Raw genomic sequence first — 19834 nt, forward strand, 5'->3', positions numbered from 1 at the left:
ATACTTTTCTGCTGCACTAAGACCGTCCACGGCTGTTTGTTTTTTAAGATTCTAAATCAAATTGTATTTTAAATATTTTCTTTAATTTTTTTTAAAAACATAATAAATTACAGAAAAATAATAATAATTAATAAGATAAAAATTTTTATATTTTTTTTACATATATAGAATAGGTTATGATTAAGATGCAAAAAGCCGCGGACGGTTTAGATAAATAGCAGACAAATTATTTTAGTAGGGGGGAAGTAATATTTTACAATGAAATTGGGGTGAGTATTCATCCTCTTATCCTTTTTCCTTATGCTGCACTTTCATGTCCCTTCTAATATCCCTAGATACTAGGGACGCAGCCGCTAGTTTAATAAAAAGTAAGATATGTTTCTCTCTCTCTCTCTCTCTCTCTCTCTCTCTCTCTCGCTCGCTTTTTTAATTTATGCTACTATTGTGCTACTTACTACGATATCGATAGCAAACTCGCATGCTACCTTTTGCTTGAAAGACCGATTTTTTAATGTTTATCGCCAAAAAATTAGGTTGTAATTCATAAGGTACCATTTGAGAAATCGAACAACGTAGCATGCTACCTTTTTTTAAGTTTCGCTGGGGATCTACAAATTTCACGTAATACCAGAAATTGATAATTGAATATAAAACTTTAAAAATATGTAAAAACAAAAAAAAAGATTGAGCTGAGGTGGGTTCTTTAAAAACAAGCTATACTAGCTGATAAAAATAAAAGATTTATGTGAAAAATTTTAAAATATAGATATCCATCTGATAGAAGAAAAAATTTGGACAACCCTAATAAATAAGAATTTTATTAAAATATATTTTATTTTTACGAAACGTATAGGATCCGAATAAATTTTTTTGTATTTTACTTTTGAAAAAAATATTCATTACTGAGATTTTTTAAAAGATGGTATTTTTAAAATTGTCACAAAAAAAAGTTGCTAACTCTGTTATCTCCTTTCCCCACTTGCATTTCTTACGGAGGAAGAGAGAAAGAGCTAAAAAGGGGGTAAAGAGCCGGCTGTAAAATAAAAGGGAAAGGCTGTCTGGGACTTACGAGTTTACAAGGTTGCCGCATTGTTTATGGTAAATTTGTCCTTCATAATAATAATTTTTAAAACACCATTAGATAATCAGAAAAATCCGTGAAATTCGCATAAAATAGGGTTTTAAATGATTCAATGCATTTTATGATTTAGTTTTATTTTAACAAATATTTGATATTATTGATATTTTGTGAATAAAATACGGTACCCATGTTCATTACTTTGCATTCATATTCCAACATCATGGCGGCTCCGGGCTCGCTCTCGCCGGTGAAACAACGATCAAACAAATTGTTATTACTTATTAGTACCTAATTAGGGAATATTTTTATTAATTTGTACTTGTATTTACATATTATTTATTTGTTTTTTAATTGTGTTTAGTGAATTTTAAATTTCGATGTGTTGTCATTTCTTAAAAGTATCGAAAATTACTGATTTTAGAACATGTGTGATAAAAAAGTATTTTTTTATCTTTGAAAACTTCGAGGTCCTCGAAATCACTTGAATTTTTAAGACTTTTTCATTAATAATATCTTATTTGTATACTGTTTTCATTTTCTTTGCTCCCTGTCCAGTGTTTTACATTGAAATTATTTAAGAAGTAATTTAGAAGAACAAATTCTAAATGTACTTTACCTTTAGAGAGAGGACAGGTTAAGACTCCGCCCCTTTTATAAAACGCTTGTTTAGTTTGCTTTGGTCATCTTTAAGGGATAGTTATATTTCTTTTTATCTTATGGATATTATCCGGCCAATACACACTGGGACCTGGTAAACATGCACCGTATTGTAATAACATTTTAATAAATTTCAGACTACTTACCTCACCTAACCAACCAAAATGTCCGGAGCTATGCCAACCAACCCCAAGCCCTTCCTCAGCGGGCTTGTGGGCAAAGCTGTCCTTGTCAAGCTCAAGTGGGGTCATGAATACAAAGTAAGATGTTTGGTTATTTTAAAAAACAACAAATAAATTTTAATAAATATTTTTTAGATAGGTATTAATCTTACATAGACCATTAAAAGTAAAACAATACAGTGTAAAGGGGTAGGTAACTGTATGTCTCTTCCCCATGGACTCTTTGCTGTCTTTTAATGGTACTTAGAATATCTATCAGCCAATAGCGTCGTAAATATTAACACAGCCTCCACAAAAGAGCATTAAGCAAATTGGTAGTAGATAATAAAGGACCCTAACACTAGATCTAGGTAGATATCTGGATATTACATTTATACTTGTACATTAATTTATTGACCAAAAATACAGCTTTTTATTTTTTTACCTATACTATTGTGGTTGAATGTCCTCTAAATTTTTGATATCCAGGGATTCTTGGTCGCTTCTGACGGTTACATGAACCTGCAGTTGGCTAGCACAGAGGAATACATTGATGGATCTCTCACTGGCAACCTCGGAGAGGTTCTGGTCAGGTAAGCTAAGGCCACTTAGGAGTATCAATTTATTCTTATGTTTACGTACAAGGGCATCTTCTATGTTCATAATAGAATGAAAAGAAAAGTCTTGCCTAACATACTATGCTTCAATATTAAAAAGACGTCCAAATGAAATTGAATTAACATTTGTATTTGTTTAGCTTGGAATTATTAATCAGGGAACAAGATTTTTCTTTTTTTATGTTTAAAAAAATTCAGTTATTTGTCCAGTACAAGAATTCTATTATCTACCCAATTAAGTATAATCCTATTATTTTTTTTAGATGTAACAACGTGCTGTACATTCGCGCCGCAGAGGACGATGAAATGATGTAAGCTGACCATGACATTGCTTGTACCTGTTTACAATAAACAAACCAACATTCAGCCTTTAAACAACCTTAATCAAAACTGGCATTTTTTGTTTGTCAGTTGCTAAAATTGATTATTATCTAATAACTTATGTTTTGTACAATTTATGATCAAATTTTGTTAAAAAATTATCATTTTGCAAGGTTGAATGTTTCAATATCTGTATATTACAATTGATTTTTTCCATCATGATCTCGTAATTCTATCATGACTCATTTTGTGTGTTTTTTTGCATTACATGTTTTGAATTTCTTTCAGAAGTGTAAACCCAGTAGGATGGGGATACAGGAGTTTCAAAATTTTATCGAAACAGACCCGGAATTGAGTAAGAATGGAGTGAAAGGCGTGGATTTGGTGAAAACAGCATGGAAGCTAAACAAATCTCAGGGCCAGGTACTGCAAGATTTTACCGTATCAATTTATAACAGTTCTTGTCTAGTGCATTTTGTATTTTTGACGATTTTCTGCCAAAGTGTCTTGTCGAATGTCAAACATAGAATTACCGCCCCTTTTCATTTTGAAATATGGGGGGAGTGGTAGTTTTTTTCTTTTATTTATGTATTACTTTATGTGAAGCTAGGTTAGGTTATATTTTATACAGGACAGACCCACAAGGATAGTATTAGTAGTACAGAATAGAATTTATTAACCTCCTCTTGATTTGCAAAAATGAGGGAGTGGGGGGTCTATAGGCTCGCTTTGCACTATAAGGGAGAGCACAGTTTTTTCTTCATAGAGAGAACAATCTTTTGAAGAGAAAGCTGCGTATTCCCTTTTTTAATAGAGAAATTATTAGTGTTAAGTTTTGTCGTAAGGGGAATTGATTTTGTAGGTAATAAATAAATAAAAAAAAAACATTTAAGGTGAGGGGAACTATTAATTTTTAAATGAAGAGGGAAAAATATTAAGTTTTCAGAATATTATATTGTGCCTAGATGTAAAATTCTCAACTAGTTTGTACAGTAATCTAAGCTTGAAACTATTTATAAGTAATGTTGTCCTATATTTTAAGGTTGGAGGAATGCCACCCAACCGCTTGCCACTAGTTGTTGACGCTGAGAATTGTCTAGACAGACTTTACGGAGGATTTTATTCAGGTTACTATCTTCTCTTCAATCTTTTGTAAACAATGAAATGTCAAATATATGTTATATTTGATTCGGATTGCTATCCCTGGGATCTCATAGTGGCGTGCATAGACATATTTTCCTTATCAAATTATTATTTTTCTTTGAGTAAAAACTAAGTATTTCTTGTTCTTTCACGATATCTTTTTTTTAAGCAAGAACTTTAAAATAAATATTTTTCAAGATTATTAAAGAACATCACTATGTTAGGCTCAGTGACTTGCACACTCCCCTTGGCTGTTAAAGGGGGTATAGACCCTTGTCACGGGGGGTGTATCCATCCCTTTAATTTGGCAAGGGGTTGGATACGATCCCTTATGCACGCCTCTGGTAGGCTTATAACTTAAAACTAATATTCTCTAAGTAATAATATTTTTAGATTGGTGTTGTGGTGGAGAATGGAATCACATGTTAGAATTTCTCTCAGTTTTCTTTAGCACTCTTCAACAGGCAAATGTACATATGGCTATCTTTGTTAATGGCGCTCTTGAACCTTCCAGGTAAATATTTGTTCCATTTATGTCATGACAATTTAAAAATATAAATCTGCAAAATAAAAATTCAGCGTTCTCGTCTCATTGGATTATATTTCTTTTTAATCGTTAATTGCATATATCCAGTAATATAATCTGACCATCTCACTCCAAAAAAAATCCACTTATGCTTAAGAAAGTAAATTATTCATAAATAGATAGCAAGCATCTATAAAATAATGGGGGAGAAATAAACCCCATAAAAACAATTAAGGGTGTGGGGGGATGTCTAATTTAAACTGTGAGTGATATTCTATAATGATAAAAATATGTTATTTAGATTTGATGATTGGGTTACTGAACAGATGAAAACTCGTCAGAATGTGAGGAATATTTTGAAGCATTTAAACAAGCGTGGGACTCCGCCTCCCAAGGTTTGGTGGGTCCCGCCTACTGGGGTCAGAAGCGTTCTCAGACTTGCTCTCAGGTATTTAATAGCTGTATTAAAAGATATTTAAACGCAGAGAACGGACATTGGCTGTAAATTACCCCAGGACCCAAAGTTTTTCAACTAATTTCGTTTGCTCAACAAATTAGGATACTTTAATAGAATTTTGATTGGTTCGTTTCAAACATAATGTCAAGGATCTATTCCTTTTCTAATTATCTTATCATATATGATCTCAACATTGCATATTAATTGGCTTAACCTTTTAAATAACTGCTACAATTGAATAAGGAATAAGGTAGGGTTGGGGCGGATTCTTTTTCGGCCGGATACCGGATATCTGGCTGATTTCAAACGCCGGATATCCGGTAACCGGCCGGATATCCGGCAAATATCCGGTTATCCGGCCAAATTACCGGATATTAAAGTAGTAAAAAAAAATTTCTTCAGAAATCTTATATAAATTTACATAAAGTTAAACTTATTCAGAAAAATGTTCTTCTAGCTTCAATTATAAGAAAATTATAGCCATTTAAGATTTTAAAAAGCAGAGATTTTTGGTGTAAAGTATAAAAAATTATAGAGCTGGATATCCGGCCGGATAGTTTCAATATCCGGTATCCGGCCGGATATCCGGCCCAACCCTAGAATAAGGTACCTATAGCAATTAATGGAAATTGATATATAAAAAATATTTGGGGGCAGATAAAAATCCTCTTTACTAATAAAGCATTGCCCCCCCCCCCCAAAAAAAAAAAAGAGAAAAAAAAGCTGCAATAGAATATACCTAATCGTTCTTTTTTTAAGACATTTGAACGTAACTGTAATGAGCAGCATGGAATCTCACAAACAGGAGGTGGTTGGTTTCCTCAGAGAGAATGGATACCTGGGAATTGTGGCTGACAGTGCTGAATATTGTATTTTTGATCCTCCAAGGTATGTTTTTCATTTGGAAGAGTATGCAGATAGTTACTGTGATACTATTTTTGGCAAAATGAGCATCGCCTCCAGCCTCACATTTTTTGCTTGTTAAATCAAAACCAGCATATATGTATCCTATTAAATAAAAATTAAATACTTAAGTTTTTTGTCTGAAGATTAAGATTTCAAAAACTTCCAGGGGTGTATATATTTTTAAATTTGATCCGGCTAAGGGGGGGTAAAAAAAAATAAAAAATATGTGGTTGGGTGAAAAAATGTAGAAATTAAGGTAACTGAAAGCATTTCTTTTCCATTTGTCTCCCCTCTTTGGTAAAAAAAACTGAAAGAATATGTAGGAGGGGGGATAATATGAATAAAAAAAGAGTTTTGAAAATATTTTTCCATTTTATCCCCTTCACTGCTGGAAAAAAACTAGGAGGGGATAAAAAAATTTAAAAATTTGCTGCAGGGGAAAAAAAATTTATCTTGTGCAGTGCAGAATATACACCCCTGAAAACTACTGAACTAATTTTTAGCTCTCCTTTATATGGAAGCTATTAGGCTATTTTTATGTCCATTATCTACCTCTTCGAATACAGATCATCTTGATGCTAGCGGCGCAGCCGCTAGTGTACCTATATACTTTGTGTCACTTTTTCCCATTTAAATACGAATGTCCGTACATCCGTTCTGCATGAATGGAAAGTTAGCTTTTGTCATATCACAAGACATAAGTTTTCAATTTTCATGTAAACTTACCTATCTTGTTTTATGAAGATCTAACCCTCCTAATTGTTTCATATTTCCATATCAAGGAAATAGTTTTTACATTTCCCGTCAATACAAAAAGATATATGCGTACTCGTCATTAACCTATTTTGATGTAGACCTATTTGTTCAGTAAGTTTTCATGAAAATGGATCTTGTTTTAGATATTTTTCTGCCAAATCGTTGAAGTTGACCCTGAAGATGACCGTGGAGTCTAAGGAAATCGTTATGGATGAAGTCGCCAGAACCTTGGATCTCAACCCTAACAGATTTAGGTACAGGTTTTAAATGATTTTTTTCAGATTTTTAATTTTTGAAGCATAATGCATCAAGCTAATTATTTAAAGGGACGTGACAATTGTTTCATGGTTGTTGAATGACAAGCATTATTATATTCTGTACATAAGGTTTATATGACGATTTAAACTTGCAGGATGTACCTAATAACAATTTTAGAATTGTTTTGTGGAATTTTTATAGCTCTTTAACAGGGGTGTATATTCTGCACAAGATTCATTTTTTCCCTGCTGCAAATAATTTTCCTTTCCTGGTTTTTTTTCAAGCAAGCAAGGGGGAAAATGGGGAAAAAATTCAGAACTCTTTATTTTATCATTCTTCCCCCCCCCCCCCCTATTTTATTTTTTTTCACTAAGGAGAAAAGAAAAAATGAACATAAATGTTTTAATTTCTCCTAATTTTCAAAACTTTTTTACCCCCCAATTTAGCAGGGTCAATTTTGCAGAATATGAACCCCTGCTCTCTAAAAATAGACAGCTGGGTTATTTTATTTACGACAAATAGCCCAAGTATCATTTTCTCTTATTGTTGTTTGATATTTTTAGTTTGCTTGCCGCTCTGATTGGAAACCATGTGCTAACAACAGCTGACTTGGCTGCCTTCCACACTAAACTCATTCCCGATCTTGAAACAGACAAGGTAACATTCAAATTGAAGAAGAGAAGGGTACTTTGTGACTTTTATGCTGCTTAGCCAAGGCTCCTACATCGTTAGAACCGATAAAGCCTGGCCTAAAAATAAGAATTTCCAGTAGGTACATTATACATACCTATTAATTGAACCAAACATTGTTCTGAAAATTTAACAAAAAACTTAGTTTTAACACCTTTTTTTTCTTATGTAATATTTTTTGTAGGATGGACGTACTGTCAGAATAATCCGCGCAGTTGTGGACTACGTTCGTTCCTTGCAGACAGTCGATGATATTCCTTCTCTGGGAGCTGATATATTTGGCAACAGGGAGGACCCCAGAGTCAGGAAGCTGAAGGAGGTGGTGGATTATTACAACAGCGGCACAGAGGAGGGGTATCGCAAGTTTATCCCCTCCAGAAGGAAGAAGAGAGAAGGTAGGTTATTAATTTTTAGTGTCTAAGCAACTCTGTAGTTAAACATGTTCCTTTGTCTGTCGGCAAATATTCAATATGGACGACTGATTTTTTGTTAAGAATCTCTATACAGCATTCATTAAATTATTCTCTTACAGTCATTTATGATTTGTGTAAGAGCAGGTATTTGATTATTTTGGCTGCTGCTGTTATAGTTGGACGACTGATTTTTTTCTTTTAGACTAATAAGCATAAGATTTATAGTTAAAATATTTGTTTTATCTAATATATTAACTGCAGAGTCATTGTTTGAACATTTATTTCACTAAATTGTCTGTTATGCACTGTCCACTTTTTCTTCCATTTTCTTGGCGGTTCTTTTATATTTAATAATTTAATGCTAATATTTTTAATTATTCTTAAAAGCACTGTTCTCATTTATTTATTTCAGGTATAAAGTTGGCAAGTGAGACACCAGAACAGGAGGGGGAAAGCAGGCAAGCATACAAAAATCTCATGGCAGAAAAGAGGAAGGCTAAGGTAAAAATTTCTTATATCCATAAGAAAAGAATAAATAGTTTTTTTTTATACATGCTAAAGAGAGTTACTTAAATTATTGAATAATAAGGTACCTTTTTATTTTTCTTACAATATATTTGAATCGAGGCATTTTGGATTTTAGAGTTTGGATATTAAATGCTGCCGTGCCGAGTATCATTTGACATGACCTCTTTTATGGAAGATTCATTTTAGGTTATTGGTGAACCCTCCGAAGACAAGGATACAGACGATGCCACTGATAAACTTGACAGTCTTACCATTGAAGATAAACATGAGGTACTATTAAATATACTAAACCTTTTACAATTTTAGTTCTTAAAATGTGTTAGGATCATTATTTCTATTTTTCACTAAAGATAGATTAAACCTTAACTGAAACTATAAAAAAAAGAGTTCGTTGTAAAACAGAACCACATCGATCTAGCGGTTAAGTGCTTAAAAATGTGTAAGTAAAGTGTAAAAATAATAATTTTAAGTGTAATATATTTAAAATTTTCTCCTATATAATAAATATTTTAGGAGGGGAAAGTATCTCCAGCCCTGGAATCCGGAGACATGATGAAGGACGAGGGCAAGAACAATTCCTCCAGCAAACCTGATGGAGGGTATCCAAGGTCCAAGAATGTGATGAGACCAACCATACCATCACCACATCCAGAGGTAATAATAAAAGTTATTTAAATATACACCTTTCCACGGATAGAAAAAATATAAATTTTAAGATGAAACAAGACGGAATAACTTAATGATTTGTATTTTAATATTCGTAAACACGTCTTCAATACATTATCATAAATAATTTTTCCGAACGAATCGGTTCTAATCCAACTTAAATTGATTGTTATCGAAGCCTTATGGGAAAAAGAAATTTAGATTAACGTTACAACGTGTTTGCTGGTATGATTGTTGACTAGAGTGTTCAAACCATATGTACGATAGGATATTTTGTTTGGTTTTATATCAGATCCACATTTCCAACTGGGAAAAACCTATTATCTAATTTCTTTCTGATAATTGAGTAGAAACCGGCTATTTTGGGAACTAGCCTATTGGTAAATCATATATTAACGACACCGAACTTTTCCGCCATTCTTATTAAGCATTGCTATTATACTGAAATATAAACATACATTTTAAGACCAAAACTTAAACCTCATCTGGAAAGAATAATACAAATGATATAAATGCAGTGTGACATTATCTTATTTTATTATCAGCGGACATATGATCAATATCAAAATAAAACACAAAATAACATGATAACATAATAATCAAATAGCAATATATAAAACGGTGGTGGGAGATAGGTAGGTAATTGATGGTCCCGGACTCGAACCTGCAACATCAAATGTTTAACACTTTCCCTAATATGGCAGGTGTTCTATTTTATACATACCTAACAATTTTATATAACATGGACAGTGGACACAGGGTCAACCGTTTGATAACGTGCTTTAACAAGTAAACTTTCTGAAGTAGTTTTTTAATATAAAAAAAGCATAATTTTTCTTGGTATTTTAATGACTTAGTTTTAATGAATTTAGGTTTTAAAAACCGCATCAGACCGTCACAGACAAGCATGCATGTCACCTGCTCTTTACAGTCTTCTTACTACAGGTATACTTTAACTTACATGTGTAGTTCAGCTATTCAATTACTACAATTTTTCACTCTTCCAATAGTAAATAGTAGGGTTTTACTTCTGAAGCTAAAGTACTCAGGAAATTTCTAGTCTGAATGGGTTGTTCTTTTTAGGTAAGCTTTATATTTGTATTCGAGGGTTAGACTTTTTTCTGAACTCAACCGTCCTGCGTAAGGGCTAGTGGAATGGCACCTAGTTTTTAATAAACAAGATATCTCTAATTCACCTATTTTTCGTTCCGTAAAAATTTTAAAGAATTCTTTTCATTTTTTAGGTGATCTGAAGCTGCCCCAATTGCTGGAGGACGAGACCCACTCTGAGCTGCCCCCCATCCACACTGTGTACAGAGAACTCAGACAGAGGGTGTATGGCATCGTTTTCAACCAGCATCATCTCACATTTACTAAGTAAGTTGAATCATTGAATAAAAAGTTTGTTTTGAAAGTTGATATTTAAAATTCTGAATGTTCTTCTCATTCAATAAGATAAGATCTGAAGGACCAAAAAACTGCTGATTTCATACCTAAATATATTTCTAAGGCGAGATGAAAGTATGGCATGTGTCCTATTTTGACTAAGGAAGCAACTTCCCGCACTGACACAGTAAACACAAAACAGATGAAAACATTTTAAAGTTGTTATTAACGAAATATTGGATAGTTAATGATTCAAATTGATTACCTAATATTTTTATCGCTTAATTTTAATTAAAAGCGAAAGACTGTAAATATTAAATAACTCCTCAGGGGTGTTTATTTTACATAGGAGCCCCTGCTCAGGGGGGGGGGGGAATAAAAAATAAGTGGTTGGAGGGGAAAAAATGTAAAATTAAGAAAACTGAAAACATTTTTCCATTTCCCCCCCCCCCCCCCCCTCCTTGGTGAAAAAAACTTTTAAAAATGTGTGGTAGGAGGGATAAAATAAATAAAATATAGAGTTCTTTAAATATTTTTCCATTTTCCCCCTACTTGGTGAGAAAAAACTAGGGGAAAAAAAAATAATAAATTTTGTAGCAGGGGAAAAAATAAATCTTGTGCAGAATATACACCCCTGTAACTCCTAAATATTTAGGAACAAATATGAAGACGAAGTGAATACCATCAAGAAGAACATCAAGGCTATAAAGACAGCCCAGAAGAAGGCGGGTGGTGGCTCATCTTCCGGCGTCACCCTACACAACGGAGAGCCCAGAAACGAGCTGGAGGTTCTGGAGGAGAAACTGGAAGTTGCCACCAAGAAGTTGGATAACATGGAAAAGAATGCTCCTGATTTAATGGATATTAAGGTACTGTAATAGGTTTTTACGTAGGTAACTTTTATGCAAACCAAAAAAAGGCTTTGAGTAGCTCTACTTTTTTTGATAGTTCTTGCCAAGTGGACCATGACTGACCATTTGTTTTGATTTTGCTTCTCGATCATCTTTCAGGGGTGTATATTTTTCCTCTAAAGATTGGTGAAGGAAATTCAACTAGGGCGGAAAATAAAATTGTACATACAGTACACTCCTGAATAAGTTCATAGTAATTATGATTAATTGAAATCCTTCATTTTAGATTCGTGAATGGGTGCCGTACAACTGCTACGCCACACCTGAGATGGTGTCCCCGAAGACTTGCCAGTGGTCAGTGCCCACAGTGAAGAGGCTCTGGTTCGGCACCAACCTCGAGGATAAACAGAGGCGGCTCAGAGCCTTCTTGTCCTGTCTTAATTCAGGTAAATACTATTTTGATTGAGTACTTATCAGCTATACGAACGGAAGCATTTTTATTTAAATGAATTTAAAACTAGCGTCTACTATTTACTGTTTTCTATCCTATTATATAAAGAAGTAAGCGTTTTTTGTCTGTCCCGAAGGATCTCGCAAAGTGCTAAACCTATATTGTTCTCCTTTACAGTGAAGCTTCTTATAGGTCCTGGGAGGGTTTTAAGCTATTTTTTGAGAGGGTGTCTTCACCCCCCTCCCCCCCAAAAAATATTGTTTTACTCGTTTGAAACTCAAATTTAAAATGGGATGAGGTCAATTTTTCCCTCTCCTACCTTAAGTGCCCCTAGAGGCTTCTAGGGGCGTAGCCGCTAGTAATAAATATTACAATAATTATAATATTTTTGTTTAGATATTCCTCTAATGATGAACACTGGCAATGTTCCCCAACACCTTCTTCTCATGTGCTGCGTTCTCAGGTTGGAAAAAATATATTATAATTTCTTGTAGCTGTTATTAAGGGGGGGGTTTTTAATGCAACCATCTCGTAATCAGTGAGCAAATGACACTTAGAATTCGAATTTTGATCTGAACTTTTGCATGAGTAATCCTTGGTAGGTCTATTTTCCCTAAATTGAACAAAAAGTTGGAAAAGTAACGGCTAGCGGCTCAGCCGTTCAGCCGTTTTTTGCCTATTTTCAGGGTAAATCCATCATCAATTACGTAGGAATCAACATTTTAAAACATATTTTTGGTTTAATTCATGTTAAATGATAGCAATAACCAATTTTAAATCTTTTAGTACCAACAGCTACCGTCTAGAACCGTTTGATAGCGTTGTGGAGTAGAAAAGAGTATTATGTTGAGAGAGGTTTCGTGACTAATTTGCAATATAGATATCAAACAAATGGCAAAACAGATGAGCCGCCAGCCGTTAGCCGTTACTTTTCCAACTTTTGGTTCGATTTAGGGAAAATAGATCTACCAAGGATTACTCATGCAAAATTATAGATGGAAATTCGAATTCTAAGTGCCATTTGCTCACTGATTACGAGATGGTTGCATTAAAAACCCCCCCCTTTTTACTCAACGATTTGACAATTTTTGTAGAAGAACCTTAATCTTGTAATAAAATTCTCATGAGATTATTTATTCAGATACATTATGACCCAGAAAAGTATCCTTCGTAAACCAGAGCTGGATGCTTTCCTTGTCACTGCCTGTTCTTCAGGTAAATTTACTAGTGTTACATATTATTAATAATATCCTGTGTAAACCTGGATATTTTCTTGTCACTGCCTGTTCTTCAGATAAATATACTAGTGTCACCTGTAGATAATATCTTGTTTTTTTATTAAGGGGCAGATAGATTATTAAGGTGAAAGTTTTCATTAAAACTGATGTATTATTTTAGAACTAATGGATGCGGAGAGCTTAAGCAGGATCAAGCTCGACCTTGTAACTGCCAGGGGTGTCCAGCTGGCCACCCTGTTTATGCAGGGAGTTGAGATGGCCCTGCTGGCCAACGACGCGTGCGGCGCCCCTGTTCCCTTCTTGATGTGCGCCCCCTGGCTCTTCTTTGATGGAAAGTTGTTCCATAGTAAGTTGAGACGTGCTGTGGTCGCTCAGAATCTGCTCGAGATGTGTAACCACGATATTCAGATGGTCGTCAAGGTAAAGACAAACTTTTTTTTGAAAATTTATTATTAATTTGAATACCTACTTGCCTTGTCGAACACAGAATCCCCCTCTATTTAAATAAAAAATGAAAATATTGGCTTTGGGATAGTTCTCATTTTGTTTCTTCCTTTAGATGAGGTTAATTTATAACTTAGTTATGTTATGTTTGTCATTGCTGGATAGCCCCACAGGGTTGGTGCTTACTATCTCTAGTAATCCAAATCCATTAAAATAACCAACACAAAAGAATAGGCGCATAGATCAAATTATAAATTATAATCATCTAATAGCCACTTGTATGGTTATTCTTTATTTAGGTAGAACAAATGAGGAAGGCCATCCTTGATGGTCTGGTGCCAGAATTTTCCAATGTTCCCTTCCCAGGCATGCTAGGAGCTCCAGGTGGACAGTTCCCACCTGCCAAACAGAATTATATGCTCCAACAGAACAAGGTACGTTAACATTAATTAAAAAATAAATATTTTTTTTATTTTTGTAAGATTAATAGAAATCCTAGGTATTATATAAAGAAGTAAGATTTTTTCTGTCGCGAGGGATCTAGCTAACCATTGAACTGATATGGGTCTTCTTTACAGTGAAGCCACTTATAGGTCCAGGGAAGGTTTTAAAATATTTTGGGGTGGGTTCCTCAACCCTCCAAATCTCCAATAGAAAAGAATGACTCTTAAAAATTTTTTACTTTTATTTTTAAAAATGAAAATGGGGGTTGGGTGGGGTCGACTTACCTACCTCTCCCCCTCCTATCAATTGCTTCTAGAGACCTCTAGGGATGTAGCCGTCAGTAGATATATGACAAGATACGAAAATTACCAATATGTATTTTTCCTAGGTTAACATGATGATGAACATGGCTGGCAATATGAGCCGTGGGGGAGCCGGGGGACCTCCTTTCATGGGAGGCCCAGGCAGTGGACCACCCCATCCTCAATCAGCCGCAGGCATGATGGCCCGTGGCGGCGGTGGCGGTAAACTTGTAGTGGCCGGTAGCGTGGTGGGCCAGTGGGGCGCTAATTATGGCAACAGAAATGGAAACGGGGCGGGAATAGGACCAGCAGGCGGGGGGAGACCTGGTGGTATGGGTAATGGCATGAGAGGCGGGGGGCCCTCGCCAGGTGGTATCGGAGCTGGTGGTAAACGGTGGTAATCAGTCTTTTTTAAAATCACCCTTACCTTGAAAATACAGCTGTTTTTCAGTACCAAACTAAAAAATAGTTTCAAAGTCAACATTTTAGTACAGGCCTTTTCCTGTTAAGTCTCAAAAATGTTGGTTTTGAAACAAAATGAAAAAAAAAGAGAATGAAACCAGTTGATACTTTTATTATTCGATGATGATGATTTATATATATGATTGTTATTTATTGTTAAAATATTGTCTAGTATGTAAGGAATAATCCTCAGTGCTGTGAATCAAAGTCAGCCACAAGCTGCATAACCATTAGAGCAGAGCATTCTTACAGCTTCCCAAATTTTTTGTTGGCTAGGCAAAATTGCTAGAGTTTAGTCAAAATTAGAGAAAATAATCTTAATATAGGCAAATTTGTATAGATTATATTTTAAAGAAACCAAAAAAAACGCAGCGAAAATATAAAAAAGTCCTATATTTACAAAGCAGTCTGCTGCTTGAAATTCATAACTTAACCTAGCCTAAAGAATACATGTTACAACAGGCCTAAGGAAGCTGTGTAAAAATGCGTGTGTATGGGTTGTACCTTGTGGCTGACTGAACTAACTGTGATGAAAACCCTATTGTATTGTGCTTGCTCTCTAAAAAAACAAAACAAATATGGTGTCCTGGTGGCTGATTAGACACATAAAATGATACAATTTTTACAATAAAACTTTTTTAAAAATTAAAAATTAGAAAGTACTTTTTTGGTTACCTTTGCTAATGCTCTAATCAGACAACAAAATACCTAAAAACTCTATTAGAACAAAAACATCCAGACTTTGTATAAAAAAAAATACTAGAAAACCATGCACAGTTATTATAAAATCTTTAGTCAGAATCAATACCAAATCAAGTCATCAGTAGGTTTCTTACTTTTATACATCTTTTCAAGAAACTTTTGTTGATTCTGTCATCATACAAACAAACAGCACATGTGGGGCCAGACTATCTTGAAAACCAATCCTAAGATAGAAAAGAAACAACACTAAAAAAAAACCAACAACAACATTGAAATATTAAATATATGATTAATATGCCTGGGGGACTAAACAGTTGAATATTATTATTATTATTAGCTTATAATAATCCCGTTTTAATTGTCAATGAAAATTAGTTTTAACTATCTACAGTTGATTAAGCGTATTTGATAGTAAATATAATATTTGAAAATGATAAAAAAAAATTATAAGTTTTACAGCAAATTCTGTTTTAGTTATGCACTAATTAAATTTAATGGCTTAATTTTTAGAAATTTTGCCTTTTTTTAATATCTAGGAACTTTTATGTTTCAAGTAAATTGTAAGTGAAAAGTAAACCTTAATTATTAACTATGTAATGTTTAATTCTTTAGTTGTATTTTATATATGTATACAGTATTTTAACTTTTTGTGGAATTACTTTTCATTACGGCTGCTACAACCTTAAAGCAGCTAAAAAAGATCAAATCAAAAAAGAATGGTTTCATAATTAAGTTATTATACTGTATCGAGATAGGAATTTATTCTAGTTAGTAAAAAAATTTGGTAAATGGCTTGTAATTGAAAATCTTGTGGCGACACTATTGTAGGATAACATTGAGTAGGATTATCTCAATAATTTGAGACAGAGTAGTTAAAGGCTAGGGGCGCAGGACATTTGTCAATATAATATTATACCAGTAAATCCTATTTCGCTCTCTTAATAATTAAATAATAATTAGATGATGTAATATTAATTCTTAATACACACACACATACACACACTAGATATATCCGTTTTAATTTTAAAATAACCTAAAAAAATACAAAAAAAAAATATTTGAATGCATGTCAAAATAATATTAAATTGTGTTGCTAAATATGTAGAATATCAAGATTTTTAGTCTTGGTTATTTGTTTTTTTTAAGCAAAATTAATAAGTAATTTTATGATTTCCAAATAAATATTTGGATTTTTTAATCACCTTTATTAAAGATTGTATTATTGATGATTGCGTAGCTTTTTAACCCTTTAGCTTTTATGATAAAGATTGAAAAAAAATGAGTGAAAATTTCACGTTTTAGTATCTACCTTTATTAACAACAGTTTAATTAATAGTTTTAAGATATGTCTAAATAAAATGTAATAATAAACCTTAGGGTGTATATGGATAAATATATATTAGTATATGGATTTTGTAAGATTAATCATGTTTATTTAAAATATTCATGATTATGAAACATTACTACTACATATAAAACTGTCTGTAAGAATGTCCTTTAATTAAAATTATGCTAAGAATATTATATATGTTAATTGTTTGTATTCTTGAAGGATCAGAGAAAAAAGTCCTGAAATGTCTTATCGCTAAGACATTTCACATTAGGAACAACTATTTTACCGGCAACTTTATTAAAAAAAATCTTTTTTCTCTGATGCTGTAAATCTTTTTTGTATCCTGTTAATGGAGAAACCTAGAGAATTTAAGTGGATTTATTGACTTTTTATTGCGCTAAAGTATTATGATACAAGCAAAGTTAACGTTCCAGGGAATTAAATTGAAGCAACCACGTTGCTATGCAACTTTATGATACAACAGAAACCAGTGAACTATTTTTCAATTTGATTCCCTGTGCCGCCTAGCAATGCTGTGTGTTCATAAATATTTTGAAAATTCCAATTATTGGGGTGTTGGCTGAAAACACACAAATATATCACACACTGTGTCTGGTTTCATGTGCTAATAAATTTTTATTGTTATTCAAAAGTTTTATTTTATTTTAGTTTTAGTTAGATATGTACGAAAAGCTATTTTACATCTGGGTTCAGATAGTTTCATTAAATTTCAATTTTAGGTGATTTAGGAAATCCTTATACTAAAGTAACAAGATGTCTTATCTGTGTGCATGTTTGTACCGAATGACCTCGCTAACAGCTAAACCGATCGCGTTCTCCTTAACAGGGTAACTTCTCACAGGTCCCGGGAAGGTTTATAACTAATTTGGGGGAGGGTACAACCACCCTCCGAGAGAAATCACAAAAAATCGAAAGAAAGAAAAAATTTACTTATCGATTTTAACGAAACAGAAATAATTACATATTTGAAAAATAAAAACATTTCAAGTATCACTACAGGCCTCTAGAGACGTAGCCGCTAGGATAAATATAGTAAGATGTAAAAAATTACTCAGTATTTTGGACTAATAATTACACAGTGAAGGGACAATCTGGCCATATAATTGGTTAGAACGTGGAATACTTTGGTTCGGAAGGGTATTTATAATTTTCATATCATCCATTCATAAGACGACTCAATTACATACATATACAATGATAAACAAAATTAACCCTGCACTCTTATAAGTTTGGAACCAACGAAGTAACCAAAGATTTTAAGCCAACGAATAGGGATAGTATGGTTTTTAACTGTTTTTAAAGCGAAGCTTTTCTATAATTAGGATCGGTCCGTCCGTACGTACGTCTGCAACGGATAGCTTTCTTCGTTAATTTAGGCATGTTAGAATTGTCCTATCGATTTTAAACTTTGCATGGTGATTCTTGTAGTAGTTAGGTACGATTTAGAAAGCGTAGCAACTCTATAATCGTTACTAAAATGTCCGTACGTCCATTTTAAACGTGTTGACTTTCAACTTTTTTAACAACAAAATTTGTATCAGATAAAATTATCTGATTTTTTAATACTGATTCCTAAGACAACAAAGTACAATATTATAAGCGAAGCATCTCTATAATCAAGTCCTAAAAATGTAAGTATGTCCATTAGACCTTTTCTTGAAAATACACTTTTTTGTATTTTAGTCTTCTGCTTACCTAAAAAGTTACTTTAGGGGCCTAGAATTACATGTACAAAATTTCAGCTCTCTATATCTACTGGCGACCTAGCGCCAGGCATGTAAAATATCAACAGATAACGGTAGCTCGGCGGTTTTAACAATATCTCAGCAATGTGCAGGTTTTAAGCTCTTTTGCATATTTCAATTTAAACACATAAGGACAAAGGTATATATTATCCCAAAAATCTTTTGTCAAAGTCTACTCTACACCTAGCGCCAGTCAATTTTCTAAAATCATGCATTTTATACCTGTGAAAATAGAAATCGCCAGCGCTAGGTGTAGAGTAGACTTTGAAAAAAATATTTTTAGGATATTATATCTTTAGCCTTATGTGTTTAAATTGAAATATGCAGAACACCTAAATTCATCTTCCAAGCCATTCTCTAAGCATCTTAATTTTTTTATGAAATAACGGGATTTCGAAACTGCCCTTTGAAAAGGCCTAAAAAATATCTTTATTTGTCACTTTTTTCACTGCTTATAGTTACAACTTATTAAGATATTATGCTCAGTTAAAAAAAATCGGCGCCTCCAGCACCAAAAAACTGACAGTTAAACTTCTGTGCCCCTACTTGCCCCCCTCTTCGGCCAACAGTAGTTATCTCAAGAAGTAAAAGAGATATCACATAGAAAGAAAACTTTTTAAATAAAACTGAACTAAGTAACCATTACAGATTTCATTTTGGGACTTTCCTTCTAGGGGCTTGTGGAGCAAAAGACCCCCCAAAACACTAAAAATATGAGTTCTGAGCTTATTTTTAAAGATTTCAACCTGATTTTTTTTAAAAACTTTGTTAACATATTGGAACTCGGTAACATTTACAGATTTCATTTTTGGACTTTCCTTCTAGGGGCTTGTTTGGCAAAAGACCCCAATAAACACAAAAAATATGAGATCTGAGCTGATATTTAAAGATATCAACCTGATTTTTTTAAAGAAAACTTTTTTAACATAACCAAACTCAGTAACATTTACAGATTTCATTTTGGGACTTTCCTTCTAGGGGCTTGTTTGGCAAAAGAACCCAATAAACACAAACAATATGAGTTCTGAGCTGATCTTTAAAAATACCAACCTAATTTTTTTTGAGCAAACTTTTTTCACATAACCGAACTTAGTAACCTTTACAGATTTCATTTTGGGACTTTCCTTCTAGGGGCTAGTGGAGCTAAAGACCCCCCAAAACACAAAAAATATGAGTTCTGAGCTTTTTTTAAAAGATATCAACCTGATTTTTTTAAAGAAAATTTTTAAATAAAACTGAACTAAGTAACCATTACACATTTCATTTTGGACTTTC

General features: G+C 33.3%; 2 protein-coding genes across 20 annotated transcripts; both read left to right on the plus strand.

Moving 5' to 3' along the window:
* The first annotated feature begins 1286 nt into the window (after positions 1-1286).
* SmF (small ribonucleoprotein particle protein SmF) lies at positions 1287-3127 on the plus strand. Its single transcript, XM_080164169.1, has 3 exons — positions 1287-1998; positions 2389-2492; positions 2780-3127. The coding sequence occupies exons 1-3, from the start codon at positions 1903-1905 to the stop codon at positions 2829-2831; spliced, it is 252 nt and encodes an 83-aa protein (XP_080020295.1). The 5' UTR covers positions 1287-1902; the 3' UTR covers positions 2832-3127.
* On the plus strand, positions 3075-17445 carry LOC145322232 (constitutive coactivator of PPAR-gamma-like protein 1 homolog). Of its 19 annotated transcripts, none has more exons than XR_013880575.1 (21): positions 3075-3260; positions 3880-3964; positions 4374-4494; positions 4808-4954; positions 5723-5851; positions 6769-6879; positions 7447-7540; positions 7758-7968; positions 8399-8487; positions 8701-8784; positions 9028-9168; positions 10053-10125; positions 10425-10557; positions 11222-11435; positions 11704-11863; positions 12265-12331; positions 13010-13083; positions 13267-13526; positions 13850-13984; positions 14383-16547; positions 16797-17445. XR_013880575.1 is itself a non-coding variant. In XM_080164098.1 (20 exons), the coding sequence occupies exons 1-20, from the start codon at positions 3075-3077 to the stop codon at positions 14695-14697; spliced, it is 2829 nt and encodes a 942-aa protein (XP_080020224.1). In that variant the 3' UTR covers positions 14698-17445. The 19 variants fall into 19 exon arrangements, 1 of the variants encoding a protein (XP_080020224.1); XR_013880576.1 differs by having other exon boundaries at positions 14383-15347; positions 15455-17445; XR_013880582.1 differs by having other exon boundaries at positions 14383-15347; positions 15483-17445.
* The last annotated feature ends 2389 nt before the right edge of the window (positions 17446-19834 follow it).

This window comes from Acartia tonsa, chromosome 1 (genome assembly GCF_053477335.1).
Source record: "Acartia tonsa isolate MP-2025a chromosome 1, ASM5347733v1, whole genome shotgun sequence".
In the NCBI taxonomy this organism is placed as follows: domain Eukaryota; kingdom Metazoa; phylum Arthropoda; class Copepoda; order Calanoida; family Acartiidae; genus Acartia; species Acartia tonsa.